This window comes from Prionailurus viverrinus, chromosome F1 (assembly GCF_022837055.1).
Source record: "Prionailurus viverrinus isolate Anna chromosome F1, UM_Priviv_1.0, whole genome shotgun sequence".
Lineage (NCBI taxonomy): Eukaryota > Metazoa > Chordata > Mammalia > Carnivora > Felidae > Prionailurus > Prionailurus viverrinus.
The window spans coordinates 62205120-62223445 of NC_062577.1; the positions used below are offsets into that span (position 1 = coordinate 62205120).

The 18326-nt window shown below is 46.5% G+C and overlaps 1 protein-coding gene across 1 annotated transcript in view; it reads left to right on the plus strand.

Moving 5' to 3' along the window:
• Positions 1–18326, plus strand: part of COPA (COPI coat complex subunit alpha) — a 46209-nt gene that overhangs the window by 23771 nt on the left and 4112 nt on the right. Inside the window, exons 11-25 of the mRNA XM_047839734.1 lie at positions 1175–1325; positions 2282–2348; positions 3251–3326; positions 5213–5295; positions 6217–6356; positions 7179–7264; positions 7379–7517; positions 13177–13339; positions 13438–13584; positions 14361–14550; positions 14674–14769; positions 16173–16261; positions 16454–16577; positions 17842–17931; positions 18121–18230. Coding sequence (XP_047695690.1) covers positions 1175–1325; positions 2282–2348; positions 3251–3326; positions 5213–5295; positions 6217–6356; positions 7179–7264; positions 7379–7517; positions 13177–13339; positions 13438–13584; positions 14361–14550; positions 14674–14769; positions 16173–16261; positions 16454–16577; positions 17842–17931; positions 18121–18230 — 1751 coding nt within the window. The remainder of the gene's footprint in view (positions 1–1174; positions 1326–2281; positions 2349–3250; positions 3327–5212; positions 5296–6216; positions 6357–7178; positions 7265–7378; positions 7518–13176; positions 13340–13437; positions 13585–14360; positions 14551–14673; positions 14770–16172; positions 16262–16453; positions 16578–17841; positions 17932–18120; positions 18231–18326) is intronic.

An 18326-nucleotide genomic window follows, 5' to 3' on the forward strand; every position in this document is an offset into this window, starting at 1 on the left:
TTTCCGTACCTAGGAGTCTGTTTCTGTTTTGTTGTTGTTGTTCATGTATTCTTTTTTTAGATTTCACGTATAAGTGAAATCTTAACATTAGTCGTTCTGACTCACTTCACTTAGCCTAATTCCTTTAGGTCCATCCATGTCGTTGTAAGTGGCAGGACTTCATTCTCTACGGTCGAGTAATAGGCCTGTGTGTGGTGTGTGTGTGTGTGTGTGTGTGTGTGTGTGTGTGTGTGTGTGTGTACCACATCTTCTTTATCCGTTTACCAGCCCTGGGACACTTAGGTTGCTTCCTCCATATCTTGGCTGCTGTAGATAATGTTGCAGTGAACATGGAGAAGCATGTATCTCTCCAAATTGGTGTTTCTGTTGTTTTCTTCAGATAGATATTCAGTAATGGAATTGCTGGATCATATGGTGGTTCTATTTTTAATTTTTGAGGAACCTCCATACTGTTTTCCACGGTGGCTGCGCCAGGTTACATTCCCACCAGCAGTGCGCAAGGGTTCTCTTTTCTCCACATCCTCGCCAGCACTGTTATTTCTTGCCTTTTTAATACTAGCTACTCTGACAGGTATGAGCCGATGTCTCATTGTGGTTTTGATTTGCATTTCCCTGGTGATTAGAGACGTTGAACACCTTTTCATATGCCTGCTGGCCATCTGTAGGTCTTTGGAGAAATGTCTATTCAAGTCCTCTGCCTATTTTCGAATTGGGTTGTTTGTGTGTGGTTTTCTTTCTTTATATTGAGTTGTGTTCTTTTTATATTTTGGACATTAACCCTTTATTGGATATTTGGTTTGCAAATATTTTCTCCCATTTATTCAGCAGGTTGGTTGCTCTTGCATCTTGATGATTTCCATCGCTGTGCAGAAGCCTTTTAGTTTGATGTAATCCTGTCTGTTTACTTTCAGTGTGATGGAACTTTGTACAAGGTGATAGGAGAACACAGAGGAGGGTGTGTGTAAATGTGACAGTGTTAGGTAGAGTATTAGAAAAGGATTCACAGAAATTGATTTGAGGGAAGCTTCTAACAACTGTGGGAATGTAGACAAATAAAGGACACATTTAGGTACCTTTGTTTTTAGCACATATATAATCCTCATCCTCTTGTATCTCCTGTTTCCAGCTTTCTTGCCTTCAGCTAATTCTCTCCTCTCTCCTCCCTGCGCCCCAGGCCATGATGGTGGCATGATTGTGTTTAAACTGGAACGGGAAAGGCCAGCCTACGCTGTTCACGGCAATATGCTACATTATGTCAAGGACCGATTCTTACGTCAGTTGGATTTCAACAGCTCCAAAGATGTAGCGGTGATGCAGCTGCGGAGGTAAATCAGACGTGTTTCCTCCCGCCAGACCCTCTGATCTGTCACCACGCTGCGATACCCGCAAATAGAATTCTGTTCTTTTGATGACATTTTGGGTCTCCTCTCCTGTCGCAGATCGAGTCCCCACTGGGGAAGCTGCTCAGTTTAAACCCCAGGAGCATGGTGGGCAAGGAGGAGGCCATGAAGAGAAGGGCAGTTTCCCTGATTAGAATGCTAGTGAGCCTGTGCACAGGACATCACTACTGCCACAGTCGGCCGGGTTTCTTGCGAACCAGAGAAAGTTTCCTGGTAGAGTGGCCCGACTTGGTGACAGGCCTTTTTGCCTGTGTTTGGCATTTCTGTGACTTTGCTTTGCTTTCCGGCAAAACGCATACAACTCTAAACTAGAATATACGTCTCTGGAAGCTCTTCACTCTGAAGATGTGATCAGCTCTGGGATGTCTGGCAAAAAACTGTCCTTTCGGAGGGCCAGCTGCATCAGCATGCTGAAACATTGATGGTGGCAGGCTCTGGCACGAGGCTTTGATAACCACCCTCCGGCATTACTACAATAAAAAGATGGGTTTATGTGAACACTCCAAGGGACGGGACAAATTAGCCAGAGACAGAGCCCATCACGTTGCTCTGTGGTGTCCCCTGCAGTTATGTGTAGGAATTTGTCCCCAAGAAGACCCAGTCCCGCTCACTGCAGCGAGTGCTGACCCTACGTTCCGTTGAAAAATCAGACCTGTACCAGGGTTTGCCTTTTTTAAACCGTTTGTCGAAGCTGAGCTAGGGGTGTCCTGGCCTTGAAAGAAGGAAGAGAGTAGATGGAATGTTTATTTTTATTCCTGATTATGAAAGTGATGAGTTACATGTGTAAAGATTGGGTAAGTAGGAGATGTGGGAGTCATGCCTTTCTTCCTTCCGTCCTTACTCGCCTTCCTCATTTTCTCTTTTTCCATGTACATCCCTAGTGGTTCCAAGTTCCCGGTGTTCAATATGTCGTACAATCCAGCAGAAAATGCAGTCCTGTTGTGTACGGTATGTGACCCCTGCTGTCCTCCTAGGATCTTCCCGTTTTCCGTAGGCCTCTTTCTCATGCCCTTAGGAAAACTCTAGTGGCCGTTTAGAAGCTCTGTAGTGGTCATTTTGAGAGAGCTAACACAGTAAGCAGCCTCAAACCAGGTCGGCTCCAGTTACCATAAGCATGTCAGGGGTTTGTGAACTTACATCTTCACTAAGGCTGGCAATTTCTACACGTAACGCAGCCTCAAGATGAATGATCCGAATCGAGAATGCTTGTCTTGATTCCTTCACGGGGGCAAAAATAGCAGAGCTGACCTGGAGGAGGGGTGCCTTTCAGTGAAGTTGCCTTCAGGGTCAGCAAGTAGCCTCCGTACTTCTTGCCGTGTAATTTGGGGGAAAGAGAGGAATGACATTCTAGTTTGAGTGCCCTGTTCGCCAAGTTAAAAAGAACGAAAACTTGTCTTTCCCCGTATGACTTCTAGTGTGTCTAATCCCGTTCTTTGTTCAGTATCTAAGAGTCTTAACATTTTTTCCCTGGGAGTTGTGTTTACTGTCGTCTTTGATTTTTTTTTTTCCCCCTTGAACAAACTTTTAAGTTGACGAGTATACTTAGGTAGAGCACCAGAATACTGGGGATTTAGTTTATTAACGTGTGGAGTTAAGAGCAGTCCTTGCTGCCTTTCAAATAATATCTGCATAAACCTTTGGAGGATACAAAAAATATGAAGTGACATGAATTCCGAGTTCTTTGGCGACGAGTCTGAGAACTGCTAGCTCTAGACACGTCCACCTGTCCCTGTGGGTGACGGGTGAGAAAGGGATGGCTACAGATCATTGTGTGACGGCGCGGTTTCCTCTGTCAGAATAAACTGCTGTCTTGGGTTCCTGTCACCGTCTGATTCCTGTTTCCTCTACAGAGAGCCAGCAACTTGGAGAATAGCACCTACGACCTGTACACCATCCCCAAGGACGCGGATTCCCAGAATCCCGACGGTAGGTGCCCCCTGTGTCTGCCCGGCTTCGCGCACAGCTCTCCGCCGCCGTGCTGTCGCGCCTCTTCAAGTTTTTCACATTCCCTCCCCAGGCCACGGTCACATCACTCGTGTCTGTTGGCAGGTGCTGCTGACAGTTGCATCAGAGGCGACCATGGTGTGAAATATTCATGTTCCTCCTCCATTTTATTACTCCAGCTAGATATATATATTTTATAATTTGGTTATTAGAAACTCTCCATTTTCCCTTTCAGCACAGCATGTTATCCTAGTTTATTGTCAGCCGATACGACTTCCACCCTGGTAGTTTCATTTATTTAAGAATGTGGTTCCAATCTTGCAATGTCTCATCCTGGGACTGGGGATTTATGCTCTCCCATCCACATCCAGATCCGATTTGCTTCCTTTGCATGTCAAAGAAATGAGGCTGCTAACAGCCCCACACCCCGCCAGGGATCCCAGGATCCAGCTGAGACCCCTGTCTACCTCGTCCATCACCGCCAGCCCTTGTCGCTGTCCTTCCTGTTAGGATTTGCCGACAGCCTTCCAGAATGGATGTGTCTCACTTAGGCTCTTTTCAGTCCGCTTCCTCCCGTTGCTGTATAGAGGCTTTCTTGGGTCCTCACCTTACTGGCACACTTTTATGATATTTTAGACTCCATGAGCAGATTGCAAGAAGTAATTTTGCTAGCTCTGGTCCTTTTGCAGGTGCCACTCACTGTGTCATGATTGTTTGCTAATACGGTTCACTCTTTTTTGAAAGTGTGGTCTTGGTGAAAGGACAGGGAACTTGTGTGTCTTTGGTATCCATAACAGTCTCCCCTATAAGTTAAGCAGTTAAGCCATTTCTGATCAAATTGTGATTATGCCCCTCCCTACCCACCTCCTTGTTCTTTTTCCCCACGCATTCACGATTATTTCTTAGTTTTGCTTTATTACCACGTAGGTCTTATCTTCTCCATTTTTCAAAGGAGATAATAGTTGGCAAAGGTGTAAAGGTGCAGCCCGGTGCTAGGCAGCAGAGAGGAAGAGAAAGACCAAAAGCTCGAATAATGTGGCTCCCCAGCCCCTGGAAAACGGGGGTGTTGGTCATGATTAGAATTGCCTGTCACCACAGGTGCCAGAGGGGCACAAAGCGAGGCTGGCCAGCACGTTTTGTCCACTTCGCTGCCGATGGGCTCGTATATGGGTGTTTCGGCGCATCCTTCTGTGCACGACCCTTGAAGTTTCCCCGAGGGTGGAGTGCCCATTCGGACTCGTAGTCAGCCAGTGAGATGTTTGGGAACCGAGGAACGTTTCGTAACTTTCTTCAGGGTGATGCGAGTGAGTGACATTTATGGAGCAAGGCTTGGTGCTAAATACTGCCCGGCACCGAGCTCATCTGCCTGTCAAGATTCAGTTGGGAGTGCTCTGCCCCACCCTGCTCTACCGGGGGTCTGCATTTGCATGTTAAAAGCAGCAGAGCAGCTGCGTCCTGGGGAGGGGGCTCTGTCTCCACTCCAGCTTGTTGAGATAGGAGGTCCTGGACACTGACAGGCTGCTTGCCGCGCCACAGCTTGGCCAGCGAGGCCCTGCTCGTTAGCTCGATGGAGTGTGCTGTCTCCCAAGATGGGCGGTCCCTGTGCCAGTACCCGGTGTTGGCTGACAGGCAGCCACTTGGCCTGGAGAGAAGAGGCTTGGCAGGGTGGAGGTTGGAGTTTGGAGGGGACTGGTGGGGAAAAGTCACTGACGATAGCCTCGATAGCCTCGGGTTACAGCTGAATTAGTCAGGAAGCAGCTGAACCGGCAAAGCGGACGTGGCAGCCAGCAAGACAGGCAGCTCCGAGGCGCCTCAGTCACCTGCCAGTGGCTCGCCACACGCTTCCCGCCCTTTGGTTTTGTTCTCAGCTCCCGAAGGGAAACGATCCTCAGGCCTGACGGCCGTTTGGGTTGCTCGAAACCGGTTTGCTGTCCTGGATCGGATGCATTCGGTGAGTTAGGGCAGAAAGGGGAAACTGATTTGGGAAGTGTGGGGGCAGTGGTGTATTGCATGAGGAAAGAGCATGTTCTCTTTCTCCTCTCCCCTGGGGAGCTGTGATCATTGTGCAGATACCACAGTCCCCTTGGGAGACAAAGAGCCTTAAAATTGACTTGATTGGCTTGATGGTCACTGTGGGTCTGGGTTTGAGAACAAAGGTAAAGACACTGTTGACAAAACAGAAGCCAAAACATGTCAGATTTGAAAGCGGTGGTCTGGGTGAGGAGTAATTCCTTTTTTATCCTGACTACCCTCATTGGTACTTGAAGTGGAAGTGATCCTGAGCGAGAGAAACAAAGGTCTCAAGAAAATGTGTAACACAGATGTAAGCCCCAGCCCAGAAGTCCCGTTCTCGCTCTGATTGATGGAGGAATTCGGGGGTTAGTTGGACTTTTCGGGGTATTTCAGTTGAGGGAAGAAACAGAAGCTGTCAGGGCCTCCAGAGAGGGTCTTGGTTAGGGTGGTCTGCCAAAATGGTGACCGGCCTGGACGGAAAACACCCGAACTTGGTTTATTTTATTTATTATTATTATTATTTTTTGAAAGAGTAGATTTAACGTTTATCTATTTTGAGAGACAGAGAGAAGAGTGCATGGGCGTGCACAAGCAGGGGAGGGGAAGAGAGAAGGAGAAACAGAATCCCAAGCAGGCTCCGTACCTTCAGCGTAGAGCCTGATGCGAGGCTTGAACTCACGAACTGTGAGATCGTGACCTGAGCCGAGATCAAGGGTCAGACGCTTAACCAACTGTGCCACCCAGGCGCCCTCTAACTTGGTTTATTGAAACCAAGGGACAGTTGCTGAGGCGTGTTGTCAGCTGTCGTCATCTTATGAGCACACATTTCCAATGACCCCACTTGTGATAATTATTTCAGCTTCTGATCAAGAATCTGAAGAATGAGATCACCAAAAAGGTACAGGTGCCCAACTGCGATGAGATCTTTTATGCTGGCACAGGAAACCTCCTGCTCCGAGATGCAGAATCCATCACGCTCTTTGATGTACAACAGAAGCGGTAACATGTCAGGTGCCCCTAAGCAGACAGGCATGTAGTGGATGGGAGGGGATGTCTGTAGTGGGAGCTGTTCCCCCAGTAAGTTCGCCTCAGGCTTGACCACTTCTGTGTGTAACTCCGAGACTCTTTCTTGCCACTTTTCCCCTCTGTGATCACTGTCCATCCTGTCCGTACCCAATAGCGTTAACAGTGAGGGACTTATTTATCTGTTTTTGGAGCACTTACCTGAACAAAGAATGCTCTCGGCACTTAGAATCACGGGCACGTAGGGATGAGTGGCATCCTGTGCTTAAAGGAGCTTACAGTCCTCTGGTGAGATCAGACGTACACAAATCCCTGAGGGACAGGGAGTTGACGGCCGGGAGGGTGTGCGGGGGGAGCCTACAGTGTGAGCGGAAGTGTTTCCGTCACTTAGCTACAATACAGGAACTGTTTATTTGGTATTATTTTTTATTTTTTTAAATATATATTTTTTAGTGTTTATTTCTGAGTGAGAGAGAGAAGGCGAGCAGGGGAAGGGCAGAGAGAGAGAGAGAGAGACACACACACACACACACACACACACACACACACACACAATCCGAAGCAGGCAGGCTTCAGGCTCTGAGCGGTCAGCCCAGAGCCTGACAGGGGGCTCGAGCTCACAAACTATGAGATCATGACCTGAGCCGAAGTTGGACACTTAACCGACTGAGCCACCCAGGCGCCCCTAGTTGGTATTATTTTAAGAAATTAGGGTTTAATTTGGTGATGAAAAGGATGTAGGTCGTAACCTGGGACTTTGGAGTCATGTCCACTCACGTTTGCCTTTCTCTGTCCCAGGACTCTGGCATCTGTGAAGATTTCCAAGGTGAAATACGTTATCTGGTCAGCAGACATGTCCCATGTAGCACTACTGGCCAAACATGGTGAGTCTCCCTTATACCCACCCTGATGTAGACACCAGTCCTGCGCTCCCATCCCTGCCAGCCTGCTTCACTCACCCTGTCCAGCAGAGTACTCATGCCCTTTGCCTCTTACAGCCATTGTGATCTGTAACCGCAAACTGGAGGCTCTGTGTAACATTCATGAGAACATTCGCGTCAAGAGTGGGGCCTGGGATGAGAGTGGGGTATTTATCTATACCACAAGCAACCACATCAAATATGCCGTCACCACTGGGTAAGTGAATTCTCTGATACACAGAGTGGGAGAAGGTAGCTTCTTAAAATCACTGTCCTGTCTCAAGGGATGTAACTGAAGTCCTCCTTGAACTTTTCTTCGTGGAAAATCTTTGGCGCATATGTGCTAGGCACAGCTGAACGTTCTTTTTCAAGTCTTTAAAAAATTGTGACATATGACTTGAATAAAGAAAAATGCGGAGTATATACGTAGAGAATGGCAAATCGTCATATAATGAACGTTCCTGCCACCCAAGGCAGGAAATAGAAGAGTGTTGGCCTCCAGAGGCCTCTTGCCACCATGCGGTTGTTAATCACAACCACCTCCATTTCCCAACCAAAGATAACATTATTCTGACTTTTATGGTAATTTCGTCCAAGCTTTTCTTTGTAATTTTACCACCCAGTATGTCTTCAAATGATGTTTTAATTTTGCCTGGTTTGAACTGCATGTAAATCATCCTGAGTATATTATTTTCGTATTTTGCTGATTTTGCTCTTATTTTGCTCCATATTTTGTTTGTAAGATGTATGTACCTGTGTTACAGCTCTAATTTACTTGTCTTCGTTGTTGTATAATATTCTGTGAACATACCACAGTTTATCCGCTCTGCTCTACAGGGATATTTGAGTTATTTCTAGGATTTTGCCACTGTGCTAAAGTGTTCTCTTAAACAGTCTTCTACATGTGTTTCGGTGCATACACACACAACATTTCTCTGGAGTGTCCGGAACCAGATTGCTGGATCATAGAGTATGCGTATCTTCACATTTTCTAGGTAATGTGAAACTGCTTTCCAAAGTGGCCGTACCGATTTGCGCGGCCATCAGCATCGTATCAAAGCTTCCTCGCTTGTCATCCTGGCCAACACTTGGCTTTGTCAGACTTCTTTTGTCTTTATGGTGGATTTGTGATGGCATCTCACTGTCATTTAGCTTTGCCACTCTCTGATTCCTAATGAGAGTGAGCAACTTTCCAGTCGACCACCCCTCAGGGTTCCCCTTTTCTGTGAATTTTGTTCAGGACTTTTATCTGTTTTTGTTTAATGGGTTATCCTGGTTATTTTAGGAGTTTTTCATATATTTGAGTGTCAGTCCTTTGTCTGGCCTACATGTTACAAATCTTAATGCCTCCTTCCATTCCATAGTTTGTCTTCTGATTCTTTTCATGATATCCTATCCTTTGATGAATAGATGTTGTTATTTTAATATAGTTGAATTTATGACTCTTACCTATTGTGGATCTTGGGTTTTGTATCTTATTTGAGAAACCTTTATTGACTCCAAGGCTATAAAGGCGTTCTTTTGTATCCTCTTGTAGAAACTTTTTGCTGTTTTTTTTTGTCTACTTGGGCGGGAGGCGGAGAGAGCATGAGTGGGGGAGAGGCATATACAGAAGGAGAGAGAATTCTAAGCAGGCTCAGTGTGGAGCTCCATGCTGAGCCAGGCATGGGGCTTGATCTCACAACCATGAGATCATGACCTAAGCCAAAATCAAGAATTAGACGCTTAACCAACTGAGCCATCCAGATACCAGACACCCCTTTTATATTGTGTTGTAAGAACTTTATACGTTTTTTGGGTTTTTTTTCCCCTTTTTTTAAAGTTTATTAATTTATTGTGAGAGAGCACGAGAGCACACAAGTAGGGGAGGAACAGAGAGAGAGAGAGAGATTGATTGAGAATCTGAAGCAGGCTCCACACTGTCAGCTCAGAGCCCGATGTGGGGCTTGAGCTCATGAACCATGAGATCATGACCTGCACCACGCAGGCACCCCTATACTTTTGTTTTTCATACCTAAGGCTGTGATCTTCCTAAAGTTGATATTTGTGTGTGGTGTGAGGGGCTGTGAGGGGGCTCACTTTCAGGCTCAGCTGTCCCAACATCATCTGAACAGACCAGCCTTTCCCCCTAGTTCCGCAGTGCCTTCCTTGTCACACATGAATCATGTTTACAGAAATGCAAGGACCTGTTTCCTGTGGTCTGTGCTTTAGGGGTCTTCCCACATGCTAGAGCAGATTCTCAGATCTTTCCTACTTTTATTTTTCTTTTAAGTTCTAGGCTGTTTTCTAATTAATTTTGCCTTGAAAGGGCAAGTTTGCAAAACGTTTTTGCCTTAAAGTATAAGTTTTAGAATCAGCTTGTGAAATTCCATGCGGAATAAAACAAACAAAAAGCCCTATTGTGATTTCAGTTGGGAATGCATTGAGGGCGTTTATTGTTTTGGACGTAATTGACATCTTCGCAATGTTAAGTTTCCTGGTCTGTAAACATGGTGTAGTAACTCTTCATTTATTTAGGTTTTCTGTGGGGCGCCTGGGTGGCTCAGTTAGTTGTGCCAAACTCTTGATTTTGGCTCAGGACATGATTCAAGGGTCGTGAGATCAAGCCCCATATCAGGCTCCACGCTGAGTATGGAGACTGCTTGAGAATTTCTCTCCCCCTTTGCCCCTCTTCCCTGCCTTAGCACTCTTCTCCCTCTAAAAAAAAATTTATTGGGTCACCGGGGTGGCTTAGTTGGTTAAGCATCCACTTTTTAATTTATTTATTTATTTTGAGAGAAAGAGAGCGACACAGAAAGAATCCCAAGCACGCTCCATGCTGCCAGCACAGAGCCCAGTGCAGGACTCCAACTCTTAAATTTGGCTCAAGTCATGATCTCACGGGTTCATGAGGTCAAGCCCTGCATCTGGCACCTCACACCGACAGTGTGGAGACTGCTTGGAATTCTCTCTCTCTCCCTCTCTCTCTGTCCTTCCTGCACACACTCTCTTTCAAAATAAATAAACTTAAAAAAATTTTTTTTTTAATTTATTTAGGTCTTCCAGAACATCTTTCAGTAAAGTTTTTAGAATTTTCTCCATAGAGATCTTGGATTTCTTTAGTTGGATTATTTTAGGCACTTGGCAGTTTTCAGCGCTATTTGTGAATGGATCTGGGACGCCTGGGTGGCTCAGTCGGTTGAGCGTCTGACTTCAGCTCAGGTCATGATCTCACACGGTTCGCGCGTTTGAGCCCCGCGTCAGGCTCTGTGCTGACAGCTCAGAGCCTGGAACCTGCTTCAGATTCTGTGTCTCCCTCTCTCTCTGCCCCTCCCCTGTTTGTGCTCGCTTGCTCGCTCGCTCTCTCAAAAAATAAACATTAAAAAAATTTAATGGAAACTATCCATTTAAAAATTTAACTTTCTAAGTTCTGATGATATTTAGAAATATAATTAAGTTTCTAAATTGATTTCAGAGATCTTATTAGACTTTCATTATTTCTGGTAATTTGCCTTATTTTGGTAAGTAATCATAGCATCTGTGGGTAATTGACAGTTTGTTTCTTCTTTTCCAGTACTTACACTTTCATGTATTTTCCTTGTCTTGCTGCGCTGACCAGGGTCTCCAGCATAGTGTCGAATACACATGATGATAGTAGACTTTTTCGTCTTGGTCCCAATTTATTTTTTTTTTTTTTAATTTTTTTTCAACGTTTTTTATTTATTTTTGGGACAGAGAGAGACAGAGCATGAACGGGGGAGGGGCAGAGAGAGAGGGAGACACAGAATCGGAAACAGGCTCCAGGCTCCGAGCCATCAGCCCAGAGCCTGACGCGGGGCTCGAACTCACGGACCGCGAGATCGTGACCTGGCTGAAGTCGGACGCCTAACCGACTGCGCCACCCAGGCGCCCCTTGGTCCCAATTTAAAGGACAAGCTTTCAGTGTATTGGCATTTCCTACGCTTGCTGTAGATTTCTTTAGAGATAGCTTCTACTTATTAAGGAATGTCTGTGCTGTATCTCAGATAAATACTGAATTTTATTACATAAAATTTTTTTTACTGCATATACCGAGGTAGTCCTAGGATTTTTCTCCTTTTGTTGATTAGTATAGTGAGTTAAATTGATTTTTTAAAAATATGAGACCAACATTAGATTCTTGATATAGATCTAACTTGGTTATGATGTTTTACCCTTTTCTGATACTGCTAGTTTTAGTTTGCTAATATTTTGTTTTGGGTTTTTGCATCCACGTATGTATGTAAATGAGATTGGCCTACGACTTCCCTTTTTCTTTCTGTCTTTGCCAGGTTTTGGTGTTGAGGTTGTGCTAATTTCATAAAATAAGGAAAATGATATACCTTCTTCTGTTCTCTTAGTGAGTTTGTAATAAGATTGGGTTTAATTCTTCCTGGAATATTGGGTAGAATTTGCCAGTGAAGTCATCCAGTGAAGCCCCCATCCTAGGACTTTTATAGGAGGATTTTTTGTGATTCAGTTTCAGTTTATCTTGTGTAACAGTTATAGGACTGTCGGGGTTTTCTGTTTGTTTTTAGTCAGTTTTGGTAAATTTTACTTTTCTTGGAATTTGATCATTTAAAAAAGTTTACGCCCACCCTCATCTTGCAGGAGCTCTAGGAATATCCCCTTTTTCATTCCTGTTTTGGCCATTTTATCTTTTTTCTTAATTAGAGTCACAAAAGGTTTATTTTTTATTTTTACTTTTCTTTTAATATGTAATTTATTGTCACGTTGCCTAACATACAGTATATAAAATGTGCTCTTGGTTTTGGGGGTAGGTTCCCATGGTTCATCGATTACATATAACACTTAGGGCTCATCCCAGCAAGGGCCCTCCTCGATGTCCATCCCCCATTTTTCTCTCTCCCACTGCCTCCCCCATCAACCCTCAGTTTGTTCTCTGTATTTAAGAGTCTCTTACGGTTTGCCTCCCTCCCTCTCTGTTTATAACTATTTTTTTCCCCTTCCCCTCCCCCATGGTCTTCTGTTAAGTTTCTCAGGTTCCACATATGAGTGAAAACATATGATCTCTGTCTTTCTCTGCCTGACTTATTTCACTTAGCATAATACCCTCCAGTTCCATCCAAGTTGCTACAAATGGCAGGATTTCATTCTTTCTCCTTGCCAAGTAGTATAAACCACATCTTCTTTATGACTCATAAGAGGTTTATGAATTTTATTTAGCTTTTGCCTTTCTTGAACTTCTGTATTTTGTTTCTTTTTTCTATTTCTTAATTTTATGATTGGCTTATTTTTTCGAAGTATACTCTGGTTTAACTTGTAAAGGAACAAATTTTTGAGTTGCTGGCTTATTTTTATTGTATTTATTAATTTTCTAATGTATTTGTATAGAGCTCATTAGTTTTCAGCGTTTCTTCTAATACAGTATGTGCACTTAACGCCCTAGATTATACATTTTTAATTTGCGTTCAGTTTAAAATTATTTTTGCCTTTTACCGTTTCTCGTGTGTGTCAGACTTCACATCTCCCTCTCTTCCACTTCCACCTGTAGCTGCAAGGAGAGACTTCAGCTGCCCCTAGTGGCCCAGTGATTGTACATCAGAACTTAAGATTTAACTTTCAGGCCTGATTCCTGCAGCCATGTCTGTTAGCTCCCAGAGCAATAGCGTATGAGGAAAGATCAGACCATCTGCCCTATCTTTTCCCGCTTCGTACAGAAGAATAAAATCAGCAAATGTGGCATTTAGCTCTGCTCTCTTTTGAACCACTTCCTGTCTATACCGCTGTGCAAATGGCACTTGGCAAAAGAGCAGCAAGAAGATCCAAAGTCGTGTCCTAGGCTTGCTCCATGTCCTCCCAGGCTAGATTTTCCCCCTCGCTTGCTGAAAGTTGAATCCGCGAACTCCTGTTTGCAGGGACTACGGGATCATCCGAACTCTGGATTTGCCCATCTATGTCACGCGGGTGAAGGGCAACAATGTGTATTGCCTGGATAGGGAGTGTCGTCCTCGGGTGCTCACCATTGATCCCACGGAGTTCAAGTTCAAGCTGGCCCTGATCAACAGAAAATATGATGAGGTACGAAACGAGAGGGCCCCCTAGGGGTGCGAGAGGGCAGCACTGCTTTCTCCCTGAGTGATGTCTCCTTCCTGCCCTGCCGCACCCCACACGTCTAGGTGCTGCACATGGTGAGAAATGCGAAACTAGTTGGCCAGTCTATCATCGCTTACCTCCAGAAGAAGGGCTACCCTGAGGTGGCCTTGCATTTCGTCAAGGACGAGAAAACTCGCTTTAGCCTGGCACTGGAGTGCGGGAACATCGAGGTGAGGGGGACGGGGTCCTAAGCCCCATGTCGTTACAGAGAATGTGAGAGGGTGCGGGCTGCAGCGTGAAGGCATATTCCGGGCTTGCCTCTTGAGCGAGGAGGACGGAGTCTGAGATGGTCCGGGTTGTCAGACGGAGCTGTCTTCCTGTTGCAGCTTGCCCGTCTCTGCTACTTGCTGCCTCTGCTTCTGCCACAGCAGTGCTACTGTCCTCATTGTCCCTTACTCTGAATCCATTAGCCTCTAGCGTAGGAGCAACATGGCAGGGACTCTAAAAGTTCTCATCTCCTTCACCTTTTACTTGCTGATTGGCTGCTCAGATGAATAGGTACTTAGGAAATATCGGGACCTAGATGTACAGGCATTATTTTTAAATGGGGAGGTGGCTGAGGTACATTGACCCTCTGGTTCTGAACTTCCTTATTACTTCTTATCTTTTCTAAAGCCCCCGGAGACCTTTAGACCTAGCAAGTGGAAAATAAGGTAGCTAAGCAAGAATTGACCCTGTGGAGTCAGCAACTGCTAGGAGATGATTTCGTTTGTCAAAGTAAATTTCTGAGGAGGAGGATGTGTGATGTGATTCTTCTCTCCGTGGAGCCAAAGGGATCCTGTTTGGTGATAGGATTTTCAGTAGAATTAGACTGAATGGTAGGAGTGATTGCAAGTATAGAGAGTCTGTGGGAGATTTATGTAGAGGCGGATACTTCGACCATGGTCCCTAGTTTTGAGTCAAGATACCCGCCAACCTGTTACCTCTGACCCTGGGGGTTCTTTAGATTGCTCTGGAAGCAGCCAAAGCACTGGATGACAAGAACTGCTGGGAAAAGCTGGGAGAAGTGGCCTTGCTGCAGGGGAACCACCAGATTGTGGAAATGTGTTATCAACGCACCAAAAACTTCGACAAACTTTCTTTCTTGTACCTTATCACTGGCAACCTGGAGAAACTTCGCAAGATGATGAAGATTGGTGAGCCCCAGAAGCTAAGGGTGGGGAGTGGGGGCCTTGAGGGAAGGTGAAGGCAGGTAGAGGGGAGGAGAGAGGGAACTTCGGGAAGAAGACCTAACCTGGTATCTTACTGACTTGATGCAGCTGAGATCCGAAAGGACATGAGTGGCCATTATCAGAATGCACTCTACCTGGGTGACGTGTCTGAGCGGGTGCGGATCCTGAAGAATTGTGGGCAGAGTAAGTAAGCATGCGGGACTCACCAGCTCCTTTGGGGCTTAGAAAGTATTTTCTCTTCGTGGTGAGTTACCCTTTGGTTACCCTAGTGGTGAGGTATTTCCCTTTGTTGTGCATTTTTCCAGAAGAGAGCGCATGCTCCTACCATGCTCAGAAGACATGCTTCAGGGCCAAATGGAGGTACAGGCAGAATATTCAGTCTGTCCAAGCACTCTTAGGAAGACAGTTAATAGTCATGGAGGAACTAGGAGGTTAGGAGGTTTTAAAAGGTCCTGAAGCAGATACCCTAGTAAATATAGTTGGTTAGAGGTCGTTAGAGTTTCGTTTTGTTTTTTTTTTTTCCAAGTCTGGAGGTTTTACTCATTTACTTATTTATCTGTTATAGTCGTGTTTTTTCAAGTTTATTTATTTATTTTGAGAGAGAGCGAGCACGTGCGTGCGTGCGAGTGGGGAAGGGCAGAGAAGAGGGGGAGAGATTGAGGATCCCAAGCAGGCTGTGTGCTGTTAGCGTGGAGTCCAGCGTGGGGCTTGAACCCCTGAACTGAGATCAGGACCTGAGCTGAAACCAAGAGTCAGACGTTCAACTGACTGAGCCACAGCCACCCAGGTGCCCTCTTATTTACTTGTTTATATATTCTCAAAGGGAATTTTCCGAGAACCCACTGTGTACCAAGCACAGTGCTAGCATTTGAGATACTCCAGGAAACGAGGGAGATGTGATTTGGATGACGGTGCTAAGGAGTGAAGGGGTCAGACTCAGCATATCTTGTGCGGGTGGAAACAATGTGATCTGTTGAAGGGCTGGATGTGGGATGTGAGGATTGGAGTCAGGGACGATTCCCAGATTCTTGTCAGTATCGATGCTAGAGCTTAAGGATAAGCGAGTACATCAGTCACTCGCTGCCGTGTGGCAAATTACCCTAAAGTTGAGCAGCTTAGAGCAACAAATGCACATGACCTCAGTTTACAGCATGGCTTAGCTGGGTACCTCTGGCTCACTGTCTGTCAGGAGTCTGCATCAGGGTAGGGTGTTGGCCAAGACTGCGGATGTCTCCGTCTCAAGTGGGGATCCCTTCCCACGCTCGCTGCGTGGCTGCAGGCAGTCCTCCGGTCCTTGCGGGCTGATGGCTGGGAAATGTCAACCTTCTGCCACACAGGCGTCTCCATAGGGCAGTTTGCAACACGGCAGCTGGCTTCCCTCAGAGCAGGCAATGGCATCCGGGTGGAGGCCCCGCTCTTTGTATCCCAATCTTGGAAGTGGTATCCCGTGGCTTCTGCCACGTCCTGTTTGTTGGAAGCAAGTTAACAAGGCCATTCCACGGTTTAGGGGAGGCTTGAATACCAGGAGGCAGAGACCGCCGGGGGACATCTTGGACTTTCTACCACAAAGTCTGTTTTCTCTACAGAGTCCCTGGCCTATCTCACAGCTGCTACTCATGGCTTAGATGAAGAAGCCGAGAGCCTGAAGGAGACATTTGACCCAGAGAAGGAGACGGTAAGTTTTTATTTACATGAGTGTCTGATTACAGAATTAACTCTGAGATCGGGGGACAGTTTAAACCTCCAAGTGTCACTCTCCCATCTGGTTACCAGGAGAGGCAGAGGAATAAACGAGGTCAAAGGAGGCTCTGTAAACTTCCCCACATGATTCCTGAGAGCTGTTTGCTTTTAACCTTCTGCCTTTCAGATCCCAGACATTGACCCTAATGCCAAGCTGCTCCAGCCACCTGCGCCTATCATGCCATTGGATACCAATTGGCCGTTACTGACTGTATCCAAAGGCTTCTTTGAAGGCTCCATTGCCGGCAAGGGTAAGTGCCCACCCCTCCCGTAGTGTTTTTGTTGTCATGTGTTTGTGTTGTGAAGAGCTGTCCTCCAGAGTACCCTCAGCTCTTTGTCCTTTCTTCTGTGTGAGCGTCATGGAGCAGTGACACGCCAGTCTGAGCTGTGGTACGTTTTTTTGGTTTTTTTTAATGTTTGTTTATTTTTGAGGGAGGGAGAGAGAGAGCGAGCGAGCGAGAGAGCGAGCATGCAAGGGAAGGGCAGAGAGAGAGGGAGACAGAGAATCCCAAGCAGGCTCCGTGCTATCAGCGCAGAGCCTGACTTGGGGCTGGAACTCAGGAACTGTGAGATCATTACTTGAGCTGAAATCAAGAGTCGGATGCTTTTAACCCACTGAGTCGCCCAGGCGCCCTGTGTTTGTGTATATGTGTATGTATGTATTAATAAATAGATTGATGTATGTATGGATTAATAAATAGAGAGAGAGGCAGGCTCCATACCCAGTGTGGAACCCAACGTGGGGCTTGAACTCACAACCCCAAGACCAAGACCTGAGTTTAACCGACGAAGCCACCTAGACATCCCATGTTTTAAAAATTAAATAAAAGTATATGAGATGATTGAATTTGGAAAATAGGGGGAGAAAAGAGAGTTGTCTCAGTCCAGGCCTCGGGCAGCCACTGTGACCACGTGGGTGCATTTCCTCAGGTTTTAGCGTCTGTGTGATCAGTCCTGTTCAGTATCTCATCATTCGTGAGGGACAGTGTTAAGGCACCGAAGCAGCAATGTCAGACTCTGTCCCGTGGGCGTTTGCAGATGTGTGCTACCACCGTCCCCCACTCCCACCCTTACCTGCTCCTGTTGTTTTGGAGATGTCTGCTGGCTTATTTTTCCTGGCTGACAGCCTAGATGGACCCCAGGGCATTTTGTGCCCAGCCCCGCCCTCTCCTCCGTCTCTGACCTACCCTGTGTCCCCGTGCCCTGCACACGCTGGAGTGGCAGCAACTTAGAGATCTCGGCAGGAGACTCCAGGAGTTGCTAAGTAAAAAATGGTTCAGGGGGTAGTGTTTGGTGTCAGCAAGGCCAGTTGTTCCCGTCTCTCTTCTACTTCCTCTCTTTTTGAAACCTGCTGCAAGGTAGCATAGCATCTGTACTACAGAAGTAAATAATAAAAATATTAAGTGGACACAGGCTTGGCATCTGCTTTTGTAAGGACGCAGCTTGCTTGCAGAAGAGGCCGGATCTCAGACTTGCCTGGCTATAACCAGCTCCTTTGTGTTCTTCTGTCTGTAGGCAAGGGAGGAGCCCTGGCTGCTGATATTGACATTGACACCGTTGGTACCGAAGGCTGGGGAGAGGATGCGGAGCTGCAGCTGGATGAAGGTGAGAGTTCTTCTGGGGGTCTCCTGGCGGGATGGGTGGCCTGGGGTGGGGGGACGGGTGGGGGCTGGGCCGTGGGGCAGTTCTGCAGGCTTCCAGACCGTGGAACCGACAAGGATCCCAGCTTTGGACTTTCTTCATGCTAAAATTCCGTCACTGCAAATCCGCTTTGAGCCTGGATTTTCCTTACAGATGGGTTTGTGGAGGCTACGGATGGCCTGGGGGATGACGCTCTTGGCAGGGGACAGGAAGAAGGAGGCGGCTGGGATGTGGAAGAGGACCTGGAGCTCCCTCCTGAGCTGGTTTGTGGGGTTCTCACCCCGGGGAGGCTCCCTCTGGGTCTCCGTGTGAAAGCTGGTGGCCATACTGCCCTCCACCCGTCCCGAGGCCCCCAGAAG